Here is a 24,277-nt window from a genome sequence, read left to right on the forward strand (position 1 = left end):
TGAGCGAGTGTGAAATGCCAAAGCCAGACTGCTCCCCTGCGCCTGGAGGGCAGCGAAGGAGCCGGCCTGCTCGCACCAACAGAGAGGGCATCAAAAACAATCTGACAAGACTTCATCTGAAAACATCTTCTAGCTTGTGCCGCGTTGTCCGCATCAAACCATCTAAGCCCGCTGCACCGTCACATGAAACAAAAACATCTTGTGAAATAAGTTGTGCTGAGAATGGGAACTGTTTTTCTGACATTTTTGAGGGATTTGTCATGCAGTGTAGTTTTTACACCTCCTTGTTCCTGGGAGTGGTGACACTGCGCAGGCTGATTGAAATCTAATGTTGCTGTTGACATCTGCCTCCCCAGCTGTCATTGTACCACTGTTTATAATTACAGCTGCCGTAGAAGAGAATGGGTGGGTGGCCCAGACACCTTGTCTCCTCCTCTCAACAGGGCCCAGCAGACTGCTCTAATGTGCGGTGACACAACAGCCCAGACCCCACTGCTGCTGCTGCTGGACTAACTGACCACATGAGTCCATTCAAAATCATACATTTACACACTGCCACACAGGCACAGATTACTGTGTGCGAGACTAGGTGTGGCAGCAGGATGTCTTAAATTACAGGCCATCAAGTCTTTATTCCTCTTGTTTTGGCAGTTAAGATAAGACAATGTTTGAGAATGTTCAACAGGGTCACTATATAAAAAAAATGGAGATATTAGATTACAAAGGAAATGATTTGAGTAGAACAAAAGCAGTATACTGAAGCTGGGCCAGAAGTGTCTGCCTCCCTCCACAAGATGGCGATGTTGACATATTTGTTCATAAATGTTCATCTTACCCACATAATAAAGGTGGTGGCTAAATTAAAGTGGATGGTGTACGTTTAATCATTGCCTACTGGGAATTTTGTGGTTGGTTTTATTGGCTCTGAAATTAAATTACCCTGCTAGTATTCTCCTTTTCACTCACAGTGTTTAGTCAGCTACCCTTGCATAACTCCATAAAATATGTAATGTCCCTGGAGTGATGACAAAGTCTTCTGCTTGTATTTTCTGCTCTCGCTTTCTTTCCCAGAAAGCGTGTGTTTGTGTGTGAGTGTTTGTGTTCATGATGCCAATTACTGACAGTTTCACAGTTTGATGCTTGTCCCAGGACTCAGCCTCATTTATTTCACAGAAGCTGTGGGTTATGTTTTTACATCTAAAACATAGCAGCCTCTAAAATATGATGCTGGTATGAGTTGTGTGTAAAGTAGTTAATATCAGCTCCACCTCGACAGGCTCAGACATTAAAACGTGGTAGTATAACTCTGAAATGCGCCATTGGGAATAATGATCACTTTTATTCTTAACACTTGTGTCCATTTTGCTGGTATAATACTATATGATAATAATAAGTTATGCATTTAAAGTAAAACCATAGAAATAATGTGTCTTATGTCATTGGATTATGGCTGCCGGTGCATTCGTATGTTTAAAGGTCCAATATTCTGCTCATTTTAAAGTTCATAAAGGTGTTTGGAGGTCCTCTCAGAACAGTTTTGTAAAAAAAAAACACTCACACACATTTTTCTCACACCAGGCATGGCTGCTGCAGCTGTTTTTAGCCTCTTTCTGAGCACCCTGATTTAGAAGAACAGAACAATCTGCATTCTTTGCTCTCGCTTTTGACATCTTAGTGTCAAAAGGAGCTGGCGTTAGTGAGGCAAAACATTGGCGGACATCCCCTTATGACATCATAAAAGGGTCAAAAGCCAAAAATCTCAATGACGTGTTCTCACTCATATTAACTGTAAACCTTGTCTTTTCTCATAGTCTGACGGTGTCTAGACACACCAAGGACACGTATTTATGTTGAAAAGACATTGTGAAGTGCATTTTGCATAATATGGGACCTTTGAATTGCAGCTGGTAACGGTGGGGCTCATTTAATATTTTTATTTATATCACTTTATGCATACTGTAATAATATCTTATTGTTTTAATATCATCATGATGTAGTTGCTAAACACATTTTGTATTGTTAATCTGAATTTGAAAAATAAAGAATAACTAAAGCGAACAAATAAATGTATCGGAGTAAAAAGTATAATATTTGCCTCTTGACTATAGTGAAGTAGAAGTAGGAGGAAACAGGAAATGAAAGTACTCAAGTAAAGTACAAGTACCTTAAAGTTGTGCATAAGTACAGTATTGAGTAAATGTACTTAGTTACCTTTCAGGACTGGTGGTACTATTTGACTTTTCTTTAAAAATTTGGATGCAGTACTATTTTTTTGTGGTAATTTCGTTTTCTTGTATTACAGCATCACTTCTACGGTAGTACAGCCCTGACAACATCAATTCGCAGCCTAGTTTATGGTTTGACGTGCTTTCCTGTTCTCAGCCCTCACACTTTAAAATAAATAGATGGTCAAAGATTGGAGCTTAAACAAGCAGCGTTTCTATAGAACTATAACAATAAGGAAATGCTACTCTGCCCCTAGTGGAGACATAACAGAATGACAGTGATCAGAGGGGTGCAAACTGTGTGATGGTAACAGGGAACATTTCTTTACCCCGATGCTCCTCCTCTCTCCTCACGGTGCCAAATCCGCCTGGAAGCTTGAGTTACCACTTTCCCCCGACAAGACTCTTTATCATGTCGGCGGAAAACAACATGGCAGACATTGCCGTCCAATCCGACGGGAGAAGCGGCGGGATTGTGGTAATTAAATGAGAAAACACGACGGGCAATGCGGGTCAAGTGCTGCATGGCGTCAAACAGCGCAGGAAAAAGTTTACGCATTCATGGATGCGCGGACTCGCTGCGGCCACTGCGCGTTCAGACAACTTCTGCGCACCTTGTAGAAGAGTTTCCTGCAGAGCCACACGTGTCTGTTGGGCTGATTTGGTGCATCTCGGCCCTACAGCGCGTGTTTGGGGTTTTACTACTTTGTAAGGCGACCAGCAAGTGATACCACCACATAACGTTCATGTCTCTTTCCACCCAGATTAACGATGACTGGCCAGGCTACAGTTTAGACCTCTTCAGCTACCCGACTCACTACTCCGGAGATTTAGACTGTGTCATCATTCCTCATGGCGTGATTATGGACAGGTACGCCAAACTAACCCAGTCCTGCTGTCTAACAAACACTGTCTGAGCTCCCCAGATGTGTCTGCTGCCAATCCTCCGAGGTTGCATTAAAGCTACTCATGTTTTTTTTAACAGATCTGAGGGATACTGGGGAGATTTACAGGATAGTATTTGTTGTTCACTATGGTGTGGTATGACACTGTGGGGATTTTGGTGTATTGTCTGTATAATGATCACTGTGAAGCTAAAAAAAAAAACCCAAGAAACAACTCAGACCATTAGAAATCACTCCCACTTATAGATCACAATGCAAACCCCTACAGTTAATTCAATCTTGATAGCAGGAGACTAATCTTTTATAAGCATCTCAATGAAAATATGCCGTGACAGAGAATCATGGGATACATCTGTCAGAATGTTTTTCAGTGAAAGGCATTTTAAGGCTTCATCATAACACTGACGTTGATATGAAAATATGAATTTTTTTTTTTCAATAGTGATATATCACGATACTGTGTTGTAAGTTTGCATGTTTCCATGTTTGCAAAATCACACATGATATAATCAAATTGATGTCCAATTGTTGTCAACTGTCTTCTGCAGTTATGAACAGATAGAATGATAGAAAAGGCCAGCAGTAATAGAGTAGTTCTTGCATTGCTAAGAAATTGTTTAAAGTTTTTCAACATGTGCACCAAAAACTGTGGACTTGTTCTTCAGCTTGTGGCCTAACCTTCACAGAAATCCATTCAAATTCGCTTTGTTTTTGAGATAGCATGCTTACATCACTATGCCATTGTTGTGATAAAAAGATTCCTGGGGGGCGTGTTAGCCCACGAACATGAATCACCCACAGCTGTGAGCTTAAGTCGTGTAAGACGAGCTTTGAATTTATCTTGTTTACAGAACAGAACGGCTGGCGCGAAACATCATGGATGACCTGGGAGACAATGACATTGTGGTGCTGTGCGTGCTAAAAGGGGGCTACCAGTTCTGTGCCGACCTGGTGGACAGGATCAAGGCTCTTAGCCGCAACTCCAACCGCACAATCCCCATGAGGGTCCACTTCATCCGTCTCAAGAGCTACCTGGTGAGCCTCTGCCCTCTGCCGTGCAGACAGCACTCAGACGCCGACAGTGTGACTTAAGTGGCATGTGTGTGAATGGAGAGGCGCTCTTAATACTTAAGATTATCAGTCATGATGGTCCCATGACTCAGTCAGAGGATGTGTGAGTTATGTTTTCTACAACGTTATGACAGTGGTATCTTTGTGTAACTTTGCCTTGAATGTGCTGTTTTCATGTGGCCACCATGAAGAACCACCATGAAGAGTACCACAGACTTTAACATTAGTTCAACAATGATATTATGCGATTGTGCTGTGCTGTAAGATACAGTTTTACATTTACTCCATTATTAGTTTAGAGATGATTCATATCTTTAAATATGGCAATTATAAAAAATAGAAGGTAAAGGAAAAATAAAGTGCTTTACTTGCCTTGTGTATCAATGTAGGAATCACCCCTTTTATTAGAAATAAACCTAGGATGATGCATTTTTCACTGGTTTCACCACAACAGTGTCTAACACACCTAACATTCAGAAAACCTTGCTGTAACATAGCTTTTTACTTTTCTGCATTATATATTTCTCAGAATGACCAGTCAACAGAGGATCTTCACATACTCGGAGCTGAGGATTTATCGTTTTTAGCTGGAAAGGTAATATTCTTCTTATCTACGCTATTGAAAACAGCCTGACTTTTAATAAAGAACAGCATCAGAATCCAGTGAAATGTTATTATAGGTTCTGTTGCAGTCAAACAAACACTGACAAGTGACATGGAGATGGTAGGTATTGATAGATGGCAGCCTCAAGAGGGCAGCCTTCCCTCTAATCTGCCATCTCCCTCTCCATCCTGAGGAAATGGTTCAGTGCTTCGTAAAGGAGATCAAAGATGGCAGATTCTGACAGACCCAGCAGTGATCAGATACCGACTGCTGTAATGTAATTGTTTAAAAGCCTCTTCCATTTTATCTCAGTGGAGAAAATCTGTGTAAATGGGGAGAATATAGTCACTATCATAGTAGATCAGCAGGATGACAATGGTCTAGTTGTTACAGGCATCAAAATCAGTGTGTGTGTGAGTGACAAGGACTAGCAAGAAGACTTTACTGGGTATTAAGAAATCATGAGCAAAAAGGGGATAAGAACCTCTGATATAGACAATTCTACTAGTACAGTGTTGCAAAATATGTAATCAGTTTGAATTAAAAATGGCCATAAAAAAATGCCCATCACAATATTATGGAGACCTGAACTGCTAAAGTTGATACTTTTGTGTGACAAACGGTTCAAAATAGAGAGACACTCATTTTAGTGTCATACAACACAGAGAAAAGCAGCGAATGCTTACGTTTAAGAAGCGAAATCCACAACAGTTTAGCCTTTTGACTCAAAACATACCTTAATTAAGTTAAACTTAATTAGCTTTTTATTTGCTCATACCTCATTTAACACCATTCAAAACATAATTCTCCTGAATTATTAAATGAATAGTTCTTGTGAGAGCGACTTTTACATAATTGTCATTCACAATTCCACATGAGATGTGATGTGTGGCTTTTGTGCAGGTGTTTCTTCAGCTGATGTCGATACTTCGAAAACTGTCCAATAATCTGTGTGTGAGATTGTGCACGTCTGCAGATCGTGAGCACACATGCAAGCAGGCGCACATCTTTTCTCACCGCATATCTGAGTATGTGTGTGTGCGTGCGCACAAGGATGAATTCCTGAACCACTACCACCAGAGTCATAAGTCAGCAAGTATTTCTAGGCAATATAAATCAGCTGATCTGAACACTCACCGGCTCACATGCACACACACACACACACCCCTTAGCTGAACACACACACTCCCACACTAATGCCCTGTAGTCAGGCGTGGCATAAATGCCTGAAACATGAATAGGATATGAGGTAGTAAGCTTGAGTCACTGCCGGCTACTTTGCTCACAGTATTTTAAGTGTGCTTGTGAAATCCCTGAGCTCCCTGTGATGTACAACTAAATTTAGTCGCCTGTTTGTAACAGAATGCTGCGATGTTTTTCTGGAAGAAGTGAACTAATTGTGGGACAAGGAACTTATTACATAGACAGACAGTAGCTTCTCCTTTCTACATGGACTTTAATAAGTAGCTCAATCCTTTTGTATTTCTCCGGCATTTACTGCACTCTAAATAAATCTGTGTGAATAATGAGGGCCACACAAAGCAATGACCACATGCTTGGCTGAATCCTTTGTTTGAAAAGTAGTACACTGCATACAGTTACACACAGTTAAAGTTTATCTGGGCCCAGCTACAGTAAATTGAAATGAAGCTTACATTGTGACTCTTTACATAGATAGTGCCCAGTTGTCTCCGGTTGATTAGACAGACATTTGCAGAATCTCAGCTATTTCATTTGTGGCATTCAAAGAACGACTGCAGAACAATCTGGATGAGAATGAGGCAGATTTTTCTGCTTTTAAAGCTTAAAGATTATAATTTCCTTTTAGTTTAATTTGTCACACTAAATTTATAGTATAGGTTAATCTGTTTTCAAAAATCCTTTGTCACTTTTTTTTTTTGTCTGTGCAGTTACCTTGTGTTTTGTATGTGGTTGATCAGAAGTTACAGCAGTTTGTTCCTAACCAAGAATAATTGTTTGCTTCCCTCCCTCTCCTCTGTCCCCAACATGCTCTCATAAGAATGTACTGATTGTGGAGGTGAGTCAACTTTGTTTTTTTCCTCTTCACCAAATGGGCCTGTTGTATGTCTTGCAGTGGTTGTCTTTCCAGGTTCGGAGGAGCCATTTAAAGTTTATTTTCCTTTAACGGACAAGAGTTCAACATGAGGAAACTTTTTTAATTGGCTGACCTATATTTTGGAAATAAGAGCTGTTTTTTTTCCTCATGCATAGTCATAATCATAATAAACTCTCTCTTGTTAGCACAATAATTGGGTCCTGTGTTGAGAATAGGTGCACAAGGGAAGAAATAACATTTACAGGAAAGAGGTAAAGATGATTATTTACTGTATGTCAACATTACATGATTAAACATTTTGAAAAGCTCATTAGTCCGCATTCAAACATCTGAACGTGCCCTTGCAGTCAGCGACTGGCTGTGGCTGCTACTGCAGTAGGTAATGAAAATGCCTTTTTAATATATTTTCAAATTAATCCTATTTAAGACTCTTTATTTATTTTTTATTTTAGTCAGTATCATAACTGAATTTTAAATGTTGGAGCTTTACATAAGATTGGAAATCAACAAATTTAAGAATGCTCTGATTATTATTTTTCAGTTAACAATGGGTTAAATGGCCATGTATAATGTGTTGCTCATAATGATGAACCCAAAGTGAAGCACCACCCAACTCTGCAGTTCCCCTCAGCTCTAAGGAGCATTTGGTTCAGTCCCAACACTCGTGTGTGCGTTGGCTGCTGTTTTCAGCTAAAAGAACCTGAGAAACCCACTGTACGCTACCGACTACGCACCAAACAGCAAAAGGACAAAGTTAGTGAAAAGCTGCTTGGAGCATTTAGCAGCCAAAGATACAGATATTTACAAATATCAAGAAATCCATACAGAGCTAAAGGAGAGTGAATATTGATATAAATATAAATTCACAGTCACCACTGTACTTAAAAGGGATATGGTGTAAAGGGGATATGGTCTATACTGCAAATCATGATTACTAACTGGCTCTTGAATTGTGACCATATGACTCAAGGCAGGTTTAAATGTGTAATACCTGTCAAACACTGGCAACTTAAAGCACTTTACATATGGCATACTTCTTCTTGAATAATGTTTAAGTTAAGAAACAGCATTCTACAGAAGTAACAGGGTACTTTAGTGCTCTTTCCACCTGCTTTTACCCTCTGCTGTCACAAGTGAAAAATGTTGAGCACAAGTGTGTAAGGACAATTCATTGTATATGACAGTCATGTTGACCTACATCTACGTGGCCTCGTTCTACCACGACTTATACCTCCTCCTAATGCAAGAGGTCAGGCGCCATTCTGTGAAACACGTATGTTGGTTTTTAAATTCCTTTTTTTGGTTGAAGCCAAGTCATTTTTAGTGAGTGCTCATAAATGGTTATGTAATACAAATACAGTATGACAACTTCTTCATTTTCACTTGCATTCAACTGTGGGATGGATCCTCTTTTTTTTTTTTGTCTGTATTTCCTTATTGGCAGTCTCTTGCTTTCTCAATCCAGTTCTTCTATTTTTCACCTCACAGGCCATTGTAGGCACCGGAAACACAATGAAAACTCTCCTGAAGCATGTTGAAGCCTTCAGGCCCAAAATGATCAAAGTAGCAGGGTAAGTTATGGCTGTAAAGACCTCAAAACAAAACCAGCCCAGTTGTCCTGCTCTGTGAATCACTCGATTTCCGCCCTTCCAGTCTAGACAGAGATAGAAAAAAATAAGTGCTACTTATCTTTTAAAAAATGAATGCTACCCTTGATATCCTATGTAGAAAGGCATGTCATACGATAATGTCTGCCTGTTTTTTCCCCAGATTGCTGGTGAAGAGAGTTCCACATAACTCAACATGTCTTCCTGACTGTATGTACCTGACCAACCCTTTTATCTGTTTATGAGTCAGTGGTTCATTACCTTTTTAAAACAAAAGTTGCAGCTTGCCACTCAGTGAGTCAGTGCACTGTGGAAATTTGTTCTTCTTTGCCTTTGATTTCAGATGTCGGCTTTGAGATACCCAATCGGTTTGTGGTTGGATATGCCCTAGACTACAATGAGTACTTTAGAGACCTAAATGTAAGTCAGTGGCTTTTTTTTTGTCATTTTAGACAAATAGTGACTGTTTAGACAAAGAGCTCATAAAGAGTGTCTAGTAACACTGGCCACCATACATGCATCAAGTAAAGACACACATTGTCACATTCTGCCGCTTGACTCTTGTTCTTTCTCATCCTTTAGCATATCTGTGTGATCAGCGAAAGTGGAAAGATGAAATACAAGATTTAAAAAAAGGGGACTGGGAAAACAGGCGACCGTCACACAGATGTCGTCTCACTGCAAGCCTGAACATTTTCCCTGAGATGCCACTCACTTACAGCTGCTATCGTGATATTTGATCTCGAGCATCCCTGTTTTTGTTATGACATTCCTTCGAAGAAACGTTCCATCTATTTTAACAATAGACACTGACATTTAACTGGTAATTTTAGCAAAGCTAGCACATGCTTTACGGTGTTTTAAAGTTGAAAACTCATTCTACGTGTTTACATGGAACATGTTTAATGTTAGGGCACTGTGACTGTTTGCCTGTCTTAGTCTGACTAACACAAATGGCATCTCAGTTATACTTCTTTAATGCAATGCAAAGAACTGGATAACCTTTATGAATGTGATAGATTTTTTTAATCCGGTATGTTTGGTAACAAAGTAAAGGGAGTAGGTTTTTCATTGGGAAATTGGTGATTGTTACATTTTCTTTAGCTGTGGCTTTTTGACGTTTCATTGCATAGTTCTCCTGCTGTCATCTTTAAGGCTCAGGGGAAAACAAAGTAGTTTTGTAAACACTAGATGCACTAACTACCTCTTTGTTTTTTTAGTATTTGAGGTGTAGTAGGACACTTTTGTCATTTCTGTATTTCCTTTTATGATTTACCATCAATAAAGTGTTTTTAACATTTCAGTGTTTCTTGTTTAAAGTGGTGTCTTGGTCGAGCTCACAAGATAGAAAAGCGTTGTGTACCTCACATGTTTTTCTTCGGCTGATGATATAGAGCACAGAGGAGTGCTCTGAGTCATCGAAACATCGTGCTGAATGGTTTTAATCATTTCTTTTTATACAGTCATTACGTGTTTTTGGCATGAAGCTGCTGGGGTGCGTCCTCCTTCAAAGGCTCCTCAATTTCCAAAACTCCTAAACTTTTTGTTCACAGTTGTGTGATTGTATCTTTCTGGTTTTAAGACTGACCAAAGCTGCCTCCTGAAACACCAGGTTACCATTCTTTGACCATGTAAAAAAAAAAAGTAAATTTAAAATGAACCAGTAAAATGAACAAAGGAGAGTCTGTTGTGTTGAGCTGCCGTGCTCTTTGTATACGTCTGACATATGACTCCCAGTCTTTAAGCTGGGAACACCGAGGGCCATGAAGACAAAACCGTTTTTTTTCTTGGTTGTGAGGTCTGCTGGGGATTACAGTGAATTGACTCTCTGACCTTTGAACAGAACTAAGCTCCTGGAGTGAATGACTGGATGAAGTACTCCAATAGAATTACATTATTAGTAGGCTATTCAGATTCTTTACTTAAGTAAAAGTAACAATAACACACTGTAACACTCCATTATGACTAAAAGTAGTGCATTTAAAGTAATGCATAGTTCTGGGAGCAATGTCAACATAATTCTATTATATTATTGGACTATTATTATTACTAATGTGTTAGTGTACATGTTCCATATTACTATTATACCTGATTATTTGGAGCTTATTTCAACTACTTTTAATAGTGTTATTGTCACTACGAGTTAATCATATGTTTTGTATGTGAACTCGGAGCCTGCAATTAAAATATTAACTACAGGTGTCAAATGAATGCTGTGAAATATGAAGTAACTCAATGGAAACACTCAAGGAAAGTACAAAAATCTTAAAATTGTACTTCAGTACAGTACTTGGTCAAACGCAATCCAACAGAGATAATAGTCTAACTTTTTCAAGTTATTTTCCAAAGCTTTTATATCAGCACTGGAGGAAGAACTGGCTGGACAGGACAGCTTTGTGAAAGTCTCCTCCCTTAACTGACCTCTGCAACAAAAGCTGCCAATCCCAAGAACAGGTGGTCCCTTATGTTGAAGAGGAATAAAAGGGACATTTGTCAGGGCCCTGAGAATCTCCGCATGTATTTCAGTCTACAGCCACAATCTGTTTGAGACTGGGTGTGTGGCAAAGCACTGCCAATGTTAGGTATTTAATTTGAATTATCTGCTTTGGGGGGCTATACAATGGCAGCACGATGAGAGCAAAGATTATATGCTGTGTGGTATGTGTGAACCCACATTCCTCATGCACTGCCATCCACATGCCAGGCCTGCTCGACCTCCCTTTGAACCAGGACATGTGACTCCTCGCCCAGCCTTGTTGTTTATATGAAACAGACAGCGGGTAGGTTTGTGAAACAACTTAAATGTGTACTACTCACGCCGAGTATCTGTGTCGCCTCTACTCTGTGAACGAGATGATGATGTGTGTGTGTGTGTGTGTCTCCCCACTCACTGAGCTCTGTCGGAACGGTTGGAAAACACCACCTTTTAACAGCGCTGCGCCGACTTTTTGTAAACTCGCACCTGATTGGCCCCGTCAAATACAACGCGGCCTGTGATTGGCTGAGAGTGTCCTGTTGACCGAAGGTGGACTCCCTGAGAGTCAGGAACGCTGGAAGCGAAAAATTCCAGCTACGAAACTGCACCATGCGCCTCCCCTGAGTGGGTCTGGAGTAATCACCGGGAAGCCGTTTGTACTCAAACTATATTAAATTATGACAACGCCTGACCATCGTTAACCCCCCACGCTATGATTGTACTTTGTCTGCTCGCTTTTATGGACAACCGCCGCCGCTGTAACCCGCCTGCAAAGACGCTTCGCAACTACACAGGTAACTTTGTTTAAACTCCAACCGTTAGCATGGATGCTAACCGCACCGCTAGCAGCCTGTTGCCGCTGTTGGTTGTTGCTTTTTGACCATTTTACAAGCTTTGCAGGTAGCGTACACAAAGTATACAACGCGGAAAGTGGCTACAGCGCCTCACACAGATGTTTAAACTTTGTTGTGGTGGTATTTTAATAAAACTAACAGAGGAAAAGCTACTTTTGTTGGGCGCTTGAGAACAACAGCCCGACACGCTCTGTTCGTGCCCGAGTTGACCATCGATCTCAAACAAGAGAAATTCAAATTCACCACCTCTAAATGGCCAAAACCGGTGGTTTTATCACTGAAATACAATCATTACAATGGACTTAAGTGACTTATACTTTGTAATCCCGGTTCTGTCAGTGTGTTGTGACTTATTTTCAAATGTGACGGACCTTCATTGCGCGCTGCCTCCCGTCTGTAGTCCACTTGTTACTGGCCATTCATTATGCAGTGTTGTCCATCCACGTTGTTGTGCTTCAAGCTGATGACAACAAGCCTAAATTGTTGTTGTAGCGTGAATAATGCGGCGGTGATGTGGTCCATACATCAATGTCCTCAGCGTGTCCACAAAACCTAAGATCATACTCAATTAGTACATTTTGCTTGCAGTACTTTTGCACTAGTAAGCAGCTTTGTTAACTGACTTGTGCTCACATTTCATCATACGGGGTTACATTGTATTACAGCAAATCAACCCGTTTCCCAGCATCACAGTGTCATGGTTTCTTAAGCCGAGATACACAGGCATCAGGTAGAAAACAGCATTATGTTAGGACCCGTTGCATAATGTTGACTTTCCAGAATTAATCACGGATAGTCTTCTATTTTGTGTGTTCATCAACTGAGGTATTGATTCATGTTGTTTTTTTTTACAGACTCTTGAATAGTGTGAGGTATGCTAGCCTGCAAATCTGCTTGCAATTCAACAAAACTAAATGTAGTAATAACATATGTCTCTCTGCTTTCTCTCCATTACAGATGGACTAGGAAATCAAGCAAGAATGGAGGCGTAAATAGGACAGAGGAGAACATATTTTCTTGAATCCCACTGGAGCTACCTTTTCGATATGGGCGTTGGCGGATAACAGGATTTTAAGTCAAGTTGAATGATGGCATCACGTTGGGTTCATTCTTGTGAGGATGATGAGAGACCGCAAGCGAGATCTTCTTTCTGTGAGGTAAACAACACAACTCAAACCTCAGACTTTTTATGTTATTTATAAAATGTTGCACAAAAGTTTTCAATTGGTGACCATGAAAGTGATTTTTGGGGGCAACTGACTCTGGTTTTCACGTCTTCCTGCGGGGGAGTGAAGTGTTTGACACTTTGGCCCAGCTGTTACTTCTTGTAACAACTCCTGCTGCATTGTATTGCCCTTAACTTAACCCGTGCTTCATTATTTTGCCTGTTTGATTGTAACCGCTAGATTTGTTATTATTGTCTGTGCTTTCTTTTTTTGTTTCTTGTGCCCTGCTGCGGTTCATCACCGCAGATGAAGATGTCAAAAGACAGGTTTCAGTTGCAGAACAGTATCTAGTTTTTAGTCAAACTCATCACCAGTGGAAGTGGGAGGAGACAATGGCATTGAAGCAGTTTATTCAAGACCCGTCTTTCAGATTTTTAAGCTCTGACCCCTGTAATACCAGACAGGACACCATCTGCTCCTCTGAAAGCTTGTCCCCTGAATGAAGACCTTCATGCTAAACTAGATAGCAATCTGTACGTTTTGAAATGGAACGGCACCTATTTATGGAATCCGTAGTTTTCTTTCATTCCCCCCATTGCCTTAAATCTAATATTCAGCCCCTCACTTAAGCCTCCATGCTTCTGTGTGAATAGTCTGTAAATGAGGGATGTAAAGGCCCTTATGTTGTTGCCTCTGACAGACTAGATGCTCTGAATTTAAATCACTGGACAGAGCAAAGGAGTGCAAAGGATACCTCAGTACTCAACAAGTTATTGAATCAATTAGCTAGTAAAAAAATCAGTCCTGCTAGATTTGTTTTTAAATTATTTATATTCATGAGTTTTCCCCCCAGAGCCCTGAAATTGCATTTTTGACATTTAAACACAGTAGGAGCTCATTTAGAGGGTATTCTGCAGAAACCGCTTGTGTTGAGTCTTTTTCACTGCCATGACTCAAAAACAAACTTGGATAATTAATGTGCTTACCTTTTGTTGTTATGACCATCTGGTTACGGCCTCTTAACTTCTAAATGAGTTCAATGAATGGATCTGATGGTACCTAACAGCAGAACAGAACCTAACATGCAGAAAATGTGCTCATATTCCCCCCAAAAAACTCCAGGCAATATCCAGTTGTCAGTATCTATAATGAAAAATGTCTTTCCTTGTAGAAAAGAATCTTTTTCATCGTGCATAAGAACATGTTCTTTTTTTCTAAATGCTAGTATGGTCTGTACAGTGCAGTCAGTGGAAATCCTTTTAGCAGCCCCTCTAATAAGGCTGCCACACAAACCAATTCATGTGCTAATTTTGAGCCGGAAACCCCCTGGAGTCTCTGGTCCTGGGATTTTCTGGAAATGATGACACTGTGGATTTAATGATTTAAGAAGTTTCATTCATAAGTGCATGGTTTAAATCACTTTTTAAAATGTGTCTTTGAAAGAAAAAAACCAACCAAACGAAAAAAAACAACAACAATTGGTCGATTAAAGAGATAGTGGTGGTAATTGGGTGTGTCTTTGTTTTTATTCGGGGAAAGCGTAGCCTTGTTGCTGTTGCAGATGTGGACTGGTCACTGTCTCAAGTGTAGTAAAGCACATAGAGAGACTATCAACAAAGCTTTGTGGAAATGAATAGAACTCTTATCTTAAAATTGGAGTCATATCGGATTTAGATTTTTAGAAAATATTTATAATACAAGTATACTGTGCTATATTGCAGCATAATATTCATAAAATGTATCATTTCTATTTTTTGAAAAACATGTTTTAAAGATCTCCCAATGGCAGACAAGACGAGCCATTCTTCTCTTGTAATACTGCAATAGTCATGTAGTCTTTTCGACCTTTTCACACTGTACTGTAGTAGATGGTGCTTGTATACTTTATAGAGGAGTTATTTATTTTTGATTAATTTGCTGGTGTTTTGATTTTTTCCCCCCACTACACTGGAGTACTTGTCCATTTTATCAGCTGAATAGTGCATGGTATTCAAACATTGCAGCTGAATCCAAATAGCAGACGGTCAGCGTTGACTTAATGTCTCCTCCCTCTGCTTGATGCACAGACATTTTAGATTGGATGCTGATCAGTCTGCTGTTGTGTGGTATGTCTGTGGCAGGATTTTCTATATTAGCCTAGCATCTTTATTGCGGCAAACTGTATCATTCATTTGTCTTATACGATGAGAAGCACTTCAGCTTGTTATGGTGCTGTAGAACAACAGAAATTAGAGTGGAGTGAAATGAATTGTGTGGTCCATATTTAGCTCTGTAGGGGGCTATTGACAAACAGACCCCCCTGTCCCCACAATCTTGGCCTCATTAAAGCTCAGTGTTTATCTCATTTAGGCTGGCTGCCTTTTGCAGAACCCCCTGTGCAGGCATCGTATGGCTAACTGATGGCAATCGGAAGGGAAAATTGACCGTCAATTGGATAGAAGAAGTCTGTTACTTCCTGTTGCCTTATGGTTGTGTCTGCAATGTCTCAGGGGAAAGCACAAGAGATGGCCTATGTGATCCAGTTTTTCCCTCATCGCATAGTTTCTGTGCTGTTAAAATATCGATGTCATCTTAAATCCATTTCTTCCAATCTAAGTGTTCAGTGTACAGCTTGGGCAAGGCTTTGGAGAGAAATAACTCAGCAGCTGTGTTTTGGAAATTACTCTCCACAGAAAACCAAAGCATCGTCATTCCATCCCACAGATGAGAGTGGGATCGCTAAGTAATATAGTCTTATGGCTTTGAGAGGCTATGGTGGCTGGTCTGTTGATATTTTTTTTAATTTTACTTCGCATTTAGACCTGTACAAGGGTGATGTGCAGCCTTAATTCTTTCAGGGTTACAGTTACCACCAGATGCAATGTGGCATCTGCGTGTTTTATTCAGTTTCTTCTGTGTTGATTTTTCCTGGGAATTACGAGAAGTGAGGAAATGCATATATTCTTAATGTGTGCATTCACATGAGGGATAATTAGATTATTTGCTGGACCACAACTGTAGTTTCAGTTATTGCCTGATGGGCATTTTTGTCCAGTACAGAAATCAGTACAGCATCAGAAAGTGAAAAGTGAAATGGTCAGAGCGGAATCGCTGGTTATCTGAGGCATTATAATAGCACATTGTAAGCATCTCAAAAGCGATATTTCAGGACTAATGTATTAGATTGCATCATATTGGGCAGGTGTTCATACTATTGTACCCACTCACTTTAGTTATTAGATTTCTACTGCTTGAACCAATGTGCATAAAACAGAATTTTTGACAATTAACATCAGTTTTGATATGAAATTGGTTATTGCCCAACTCTACAATTGGTAAAATACATGTCTTGTAGAAAATTTAAATAAGAATTGCAAGCATATTAGGAAGACATCTTGCATGAACAGTAGCCACAGGACTATTATGTGTCGGTAGAAGTACAACCAGACGTGTGGCACGCACGCAAAATGCACTATGTGTCTACAAAGGATGAGCAATGATGCTTCTAACCTTGTCTGCACTACAAGGCTGGAACGCCCTGGGCTCACCAGTGGCCCTGTGTATCATTATCTTAAGGCTTTTCACAGTTAAGTGCTTGGTTTGGACGGGATGTGGTGTAGAATTTAGCAGCCCACAGAGAACTAGGTTTCTTCACATTTTAAGACTGCGTAATTGACTGATGTTTTTAGAGCTGATGTCATGTGGTGCTTGTAATGTGTCATTTGGTGATGTCAGCAGAGGTTTTTTAAATATACAGGCCATGCTGTGTGGTTTCATAATATTTTAAAAATGAACTAGGTGGAAATTCCAGTTTCTTTTTCAGTGTGCACTTAGCCTTTACAAATCAACATTTGTGGTGTGTAAACAGCTCATTTACAGTGTTTCCCCCTAAAACTTCTGATGTTAGTGGGAGGTATTGGTTTGCCTTCCCTTTAATCTCAGTGGTAGGGGAACCAGTGATGTAGTCACCTCAGAAAATGACCACATGTACTTTGGATTTAGCCCAAAACTTAACATACTGGTACAAACAGTGCACCATTTGTCAAACAAGAATAGATATTGAAGTGCATTACACGCTTGTTTTATGTCCATGCTCAGGAATAATGTGTAAGCTTCAGTCTAAATGGATAGATTTGTAGCTGCAGCTTATACAACATTGCTCCACTGTGAGACACACAATGAAAATGTCTCTAAAAATGAACTGAACTTGGTGGCAGGCATCTCAGTACACTGTACGGTAGGTATACACGTAGAAGACCAGAAACCTTATAAAAACACCAGCTTTAGATGTTGTTGCACTGGTGCCATTATGCATCTTTATTTTTGGGGATGAGTTTACAGGATAAAGCTCACCAGATCCTAGGAAAAGACCAAAAACAATAGTCTGTTAATCTTGCCAACTTCCCAGTCTGTCTGTTGCTGTCAGCCCCAAGCCCATTTATTCACACTGAAGACAGAGAGCCTTAAAATGAAAGCATTATTAATCTGGTCTATGAGGTTCACACCAGCGCCCTACTTCGCTCTCCATCCGCGATATATGTTTTTAAAATTTTTTTTTTTATTAATTACGAGTGGATCTGGAATTGATTGAGCTGGAATGCTACAACAGCATTAACGATGCAAGTGGCAATGATAACACTGCTTGGCATGTGTCTGTCAGGAGCCCCACAACCCCTTCTGTCATCCACATCCAAAGATCAGAGGGTTGGAAATTGCCCTGTGCACTGGCTGCTAAATCAGATCCAGCAGACGGGGATTGGCCTGACCCGGAGACATGAGGGGAGTAATGCAGGAATTTCAAACATCCAGTTGGTCTGTTGTCAAATCACCACAAGTACTTCTCTGGATATGGATTTGAATATTTTGTAGTGGTATGAAGGGCTCACTCAGACTGCAACATGGATGTACTGTGGTATCGCAGAACAGCCAAAGCTTCGTTATACATAGTAAAACCTGTTTTGCTAGTTTCATCAAAATACATGGGTGTCAGCTGCACCTGCAGATCTGTTTCCCAGCCAGCCACAGTTGTGCTCTGGGTCCTTACTGTCTACAGTATGCAAGTATGAACTCCTTATATCTGTTAAACCGCTCTGGTTGTCACTTCAAATACACTTTGATCCAAGTGTTTTAACTGCCTCATTCAGGAATATATTGTTGAAATGCAGAAAAAAATGGTTGCTGAGAAGCAGTAAGAAAAAGTGCAATGAAACATGCTTTAACTTGGTAAACACCTCCAGGCACAATGTGTATTTCTAATGAACTGTTGAGTGTGAGGCTGAATGTACATCGAGTGACATGCTCAGAGCTATTTGACTGGATCTTGGTGGTTTTAAGTCGGTGTGAACAAATTGTTTCTTGTGTTTGTTTTTTGAAATGTGGTTTGGCTCATTCACCACTCCCTGCAACAGCTGGATCAAGTGTGAGAGCTGTACAGATTTACAGATTTCTCTTTTGATGAAAACATAGTGGTCAGATTTACAGAAATATTTCTTTCAGTTTTGCAGCTGCATTAATCACAAGTAGGAAAACCTCTTGTATATGCTTTGTTTATCATAGTGTAGCACTGGTTATGTTCAAGCGCAGGTAATTTAGTCTGATTTTCTGACATTTTACTCAACGTATCTGCCCAGGCAGAGATGGCGTGAATGCTAGCTCATCAAATTCCTCGCAGTGTGGGGGAAAGTCTATGTTTCATGGGGGAGGGGGAGAGCTTGTTTGAGACAGGGTGAGGAAAAATGACTTTTTCAGTGTGGAAATATAAGACTGTTTGAACGGAGATGCTCTTGAAAGTTGTACTGGAACAGGGAATATGATATGGGGAGATCTGAGGAAAGGGGGGTATTGCTGCACACACGATACCACAAAGGTGTGAGGCTATAAATAGCCAGTAAACACAGGGGTGGGTGTCTAAAGCCCTGAAGCCTGACATGCTCTACTCTCCAGCTGTGAAAATAGGATACCTTGACTGGACCATGACTAAACACTGTACAGCTAGTACTGTTTTACAAAAGCCTCTTCTCTTCTAAACTATGTGCAACTTTAGTGAATGACGGATGGTGTTTATTTACAGCAACTCCACTGAAAAAGTAATTTGTGGTGTGTAAAGTAGGGATGGCTTAATTTGTGTTGCAGTTTTAGTAACATTGTTTTTGTATTTTAGCACTGGGGTTTTCCCAGATTTCACACTTCTGCTTAAAAATTTTGTTTTGAATTTCTGAACTCTTTTAGACGTCCTCATGAGTGTAAAAGTGACAACAGGACTCCATAATTTAGATTCCTTTCTCTGTCTTTCTCTTTGTGTAGAATGATTCTCCAGAGTGGAGAAGCTTGCCTGATTCTCCTTCAGCACAATACCCAACAGAAGAGGAGCCGTTCTCATGGCCCAGACCTAAAACCGTGCTTTTGCGTCGAACCTCCCACGGGTTCGGCTTCACCCTGCGTCACTTCATCGTGTACCCACCGGAGTCGACCATGCACTGCTTCCAGGTAAATTTCAAGATTGTCAGATTGCCAGAAGCTTTCATGAGTTTCATACACCGGAGTATTATTTGCTTAGCACATTAGATTACACTGAGTCAACGAAAGGCCTGATATCTAAATTCTATGACCATGAGCAACAAAGTCACACGAGTATTTCTGTGTTTTTACAGGAAGAAGAGCATGGCCGCAGAGGTAAGCAGAAAAACAGTTGTTTCTCTTCATGCCTGTCCTTCAGCACTGCTGAGTCAGAGCAGTGTCTCTGACTTCTAATGACTCTTAATCCATCCACTCTCTGGCTCTTTTTGCTTCCTTATGCAATGAGAACAATGTAGCTCCTGTGTGTCACTGACCTTTGTGGAGGCATGAAAGGTTTGGTCAGCATCACCTGTTTCTGTCCTGCAGTGACCCACCTCTTCATATTGTTTTACTTTGTTGTTCTTGCTGCCTTTAGCCCTCATAGTAAAAAGGCTGTCAGAAAGAGATGGCTTCAGTTTTACTTTGTTGTGTGCTTTCCCCTTGTGGTTCTCATTCTCACCATTCTCACCGCACATTAAACTCCTGGCATAAGTGAATGTTGATTCCCGTTGAAGTGAATTCTCTTTGTGTTAACTCTGTTACTGCCTGTCCACGATCACTGTAAGGGGATATCCCACTAGCTTGTTTGTAGGCCTAACACTTTAGTCTGTTGCTGTTTGCTGACCACGAGGAGGTTGCTGCCACTGGAATTTGTCCAGGGTGGACGTCAGTAATTCTCTTAGACATTTATTTTCTTTGGGGAGAAAAATTGTACAGGAAAGCACCACAGTAATTCATCTTGCACATGCTGAGGAAGTGAATTATTGTATGCACAAGTAATCTCTTTTAGTTTCATTACGCATGGGGAAACCCAACGTTTGTCATACATATGTGAAATGCTGATGAATGATACTAATAACATCAAGTACCACAGTGTCTCTACCTAACATCAAATTATGTTTTGATGTCATTTTATTTTCATGATTTGATAGGATTTTTTGTGGTTCTGAGATGTTGTTTTTGGCACGAAAATTGATGAAGGAAAAACATGAGTAAGGTGATATGGTAACCTAACAGGTAGAGGCATTCATAATTGATCACTCACATAACACTACAGTCAGTCAAGCTCAGAAATGTATGCCACATGACTGCAAAGCGGCCTTTTAAAGGCGCAAACACTAAGACATATTACATTAACTAAAATCCTGCCAGATTTTTTGTGCCATTTCGTACTATTGATGTTATAACACTGTATCACCCAGCTATAGATATGTTGCTGTTGCGTAGTGTGACACGGAGACACCACTCCTTAGACAGACCACACAGAGTCACATGGTCATCTGCACATATTTGCAGACACACGCTTGAATTAGTTGTCTGTAACGATAATTGTTGCTTTCTTTAAATTCATCATCATTAAAATCTTGAATGGATTGCATGCTCACTTCAAATCACAACATAGCTTTTTATCTTGATAGAGATCGCTCTAAATAAGATAAGAGAGACTTTATTTATTCCACACTGGGGATATTCACTTGTTACAGCAACAGAGGAGACAGAAAGGTGTAGAAACAAAGTGTCAATAACAGAAGTAGTGCAAACAAGGGATATAACAAATATAAAATAAATACAAAAATAAAAATATGAGAAAAAAAAGAATATATACATGTGTGTATTGCACAGCATATTGTATGTATCGCACTGTAGTAAGAAACAAATGGTAAGCTTAATGTTTTATACAGCATATAGCCATAACTACATGATAATGTATTGTGGTGTGTCACTTCCAATTCTGAATTTGTGATATAGACAGAGATATGCTGGAAAGCATACACAGAGCTCGTTTATCATCCATATTTTAAACTTCATGCAGCAGTGCAGGAGTGCCAGCTCCCATTAAAGCAGTCATGATTTATAATTTACCTCAAAAACTGAAACAGTGTGGAAGACATTTAGTGGTACCCTTTAGTCTGAAGCTTTGCAGCTTCCGACTGAATTCCGACTGCCAGAGAATATTAAAGAAGGCTGTTGCATAATACTGGACACTGGAGCTTGTAGGGAGCAAGCCAGAAGTGAAGAAGAAAAACAGACAACCTGGGATGATTTTAAGTCCAGACTGGGTTACCACACTGTAGAATGCTGGCCAGGAATAGGCGGACATCAAAAGGATGGAGGGGAGAGCCACACTCTCATATCTCTGATGCAGTCTTTATATTCATAAATTGATTTTTTTGGCACTTCTCACCCTCTTCAGAATAAACTGCACTTTATCTGTATGATATATTTAGTCTAAAGGACAACTTGGGTTTTTCTCCAAAGCCCTGACAGTCATTATATAAGAGTACTTCCTCTGCCAGACTTCAGTTAGATCATCTAGATCCTACGCACGATGAACAACCTCAAGGATACCATTAATATACCTCCTGGTAATTAATTATTTACAAAATTAAAGACATTTTTGAAATTTAAAGTAGCATTCATGGAAACATAGAAAGAGTCAAATAAGAAAGAACCAAATTGGCTTAAAAGAGAAGACAAGAATTGGACAATAAAATTAGAGGACCAGGCTTTGGCAAAGTACTTCATTGATATAGAAACCGCCATTGTGGGATATGTAATGTCTAGTATATCAGTGGTAATTAATAGGGGTTTTCTCAGTGGCTCTATTGATTTTACAAAGATAGAATGATGGGTTGGTCAGAAAGTCAAAGAACAGAGAGTGAGAAGTAAGTGTTTATTAGCCAAAGAAAGTCTAAATCACTCTTTAAGAAGTTCCCTATATTGAAAATAATTTGTCCAGACATCAACAAAATGGCTGTCAAAGTCAGGTGCCAGGACGTGTTATAATTAAATATCATTACAAAGTTTATAACTTTTCCTGTGTATTATCATACCTGCCTCTTTTCAGGTTGTTACAGGGCAAGACATTTCTATTATGTTTAACATGGACCTAATTCTTACATCCAACAAGCAGCTGTGTCTGATTTTTCTATCTAAACTGCGGTAACAAAATGAAAACCTCTTGCTCTGACCATTGCTTGCTTGAAAAATTAACTATTTTGTTATTTTATTTTTAATATTATTTTGTTAATAAACAAACTGATGAAGTGTGCAATGTGTGCCCAAACATGGCTCTTAGAATAAAAACATTGCATCAGAGTTATTGAATGTGCCACTCTTGTCCCTCCACGCTGCCGTACCACCATCAATTCTCTTATTGTATTAAAGTCTGCTGCTTCCCAAGACAAAGCTCCTCTGTCACAGCTCTGGGGTCAAGTTTGGGCGCACTTGTGATCTAATGTTCTCTTGTTAACTTTTTCACATTGAGAAAAAGGCTGCCTTTCACCTAAGTCAAAGCTGTCATTTAGTCCGCATTGTTGTTGGTGGTGTTGGTGAAACTGCAAGCTAATTTTATGAAGGCTTTGGCGAGTGTTTACTCACTTAAGCTTTTACTCACATCATTCTGCAAAATTCTTTTTGTATAGTCCTAATTAACTTTACAGTGAAGGAGCGTAAACACAAGCCAACTGTAGGCACAAGCAAATCATCTTCTTTACCAAGTCTTGTCTCACTCCCCTTTGTCAAGTGATTAAAATAGTGCAAATGAAACCTGGCAATGTTTTTGTTTCCTTGGACAGGATTTTCTCTTCTTTTTAAAGGAACACATAATTTTTTTGTGTCCCTGCACTGAACACAAGGAAATGTTAATTGGCATTGATCCCATCAAACATTTGGGTAATATAGCAAACAAAGAGCATTTGTGTTTCTATATGTATGATATCTATAACTGGGCTGTGCTTAAGAGTGAAAAGAATTACTCATTTTTATTGTTCAGAGCAGTCTTGTAGAGCAAAGATAAGTCTGGTCAGACTGACTTAGAGAACTGTTGTATACATCGTACACTCTTGCTGAGTTAGTACATGTTGAAGAATACAAAATGTTAAAGCACACATTTTTTGGAACTCTATTTATTATCTCATGTTCCTCATTGTAGCAAAGGCAGAAAGACTGGGTCGCTGCCACTACACATTTAAAATGTTTATGGTGGCTCATGTATGGATTTCTGAAAAGCTCCATTGAAGAGGTGGTGTTTCAGTTCTCTAGTATACCACTAGAGGGTGCATGTCTTACTGCTGTAGTTATATAGGACTCCTGTTGCAGTATTGCATAATGCGAGTCCCCAGGATGTGATTCTGTATGAGTAATCTTGTGTGTGGAAGAGAGAAAAATGGAGGCATAAGTGTATCTGCATTTGTGAGGTTTTCAAAGGCTTATAGATTTTTGCTGATTATTATTGATTGATTAACCAATGAATAATGTTAAGCTACCTGTGTGCTGTAACATTGGTTTCAGTGTTGGCGTCTTTCAGGGGGCTGAAAAGTCATGTTTCTAGTTAGGTTTCTGTTGACTTTAACCTATTTCATTGATCTTAGCTTTTAGCACATTTTTAAAACTATCACGCCTGTTTTGCTCTTATCCACAGTAGTTTATGAGCCATCGTGTGCTGACTCACTACCAGAATGTTAACTACTACGATTTTAGCCCCTCTTTGACTGTGCCCGGAGCTATTTCTCAGTTTATAAGGAAAGAGTGGGAGTTGTGCAGCTGAGCACACTGTCACTCTACCTTCTCTCAGTCTCTCTTTCTCTCACCCCTCCCTCTTTCTTTTCTTCCCTTTTTTTCTGCGGCCATGCAGCTGCTAGGAGACAGGAGCAGCATGAGCAAACAGGTTCCCTCTCCTTAGCTGCTTTTATCCACCTCCCTAAAACCACACCATTTCCCCATATTGAGATAGTTTTTTCTCGGAAACAATTAATG

General features: G+C 39.9%; 2 protein-coding genes across 2 annotated transcripts in view; both read left to right on the forward strand.

Moving 5' to 3' along the window:
- The first annotated feature begins 2,601 nt into the window (after positions 1 to 2,601).
- prtfdc1b (phosphoribosyl transferase domain containing 1b) lies at positions 2,602 to 9,725 on the forward strand. Its single transcript, XM_070844743.1, has 9 exons — positions 2,602 to 2,703; positions 2,990 to 3,096; positions 3,982 to 4,165; positions 4,731 to 4,796; positions 6,826 to 6,843; positions 8,371 to 8,453; positions 8,653 to 8,699; positions 8,833 to 8,909; positions 9,072 to 9,725. The coding sequence occupies exons 1-9, from the start codon at positions 2,638 to 2,640 to the stop codon at positions 9,117 to 9,119; spliced, it is 696 nt and encodes a 231-aa protein (XP_070700844.1). The 5' UTR covers positions 2,602 to 2,637; the 3' UTR covers positions 9,120 to 9,725.
- A 1,867-nt stretch (positions 9,726 to 11,592) lies between these two features.
- The window catches only part of arhgap21b (Rho GTPase activating protein 21b), a 34,414-nt gene continuing 21,729 nt past the window's right edge, over positions 11,593 to 24,277 (forward strand). The window contains exons 1-4 of the mRNA XM_070844643.1: positions 11,593 to 11,759; positions 12,777 to 12,976; positions 19,268 to 19,450; positions 19,615 to 19,636. Coding sequence (XP_070700744.1) covers positions 12,905 to 12,976; positions 19,268 to 19,450; positions 19,615 to 19,636 — 277 coding nt within the window. The 5' untranslated portion in view covers positions 11,593 to 11,759; positions 12,777 to 12,904. The remainder of the gene's footprint in view (positions 11,760 to 12,776; positions 12,977 to 19,267; positions 19,451 to 19,614; positions 19,637 to 24,277) is intronic.

This window comes from Pempheris klunzingeri, chromosome 15 (assembly GCF_042242105.1).
Source record: "Pempheris klunzingeri isolate RE-2024b chromosome 15, fPemKlu1.hap1, whole genome shotgun sequence".
NCBI lineage: Eukaryota > Metazoa > Chordata > Actinopteri > Acropomatiformes > Pempheridae > Pempheris > Pempheris klunzingeri.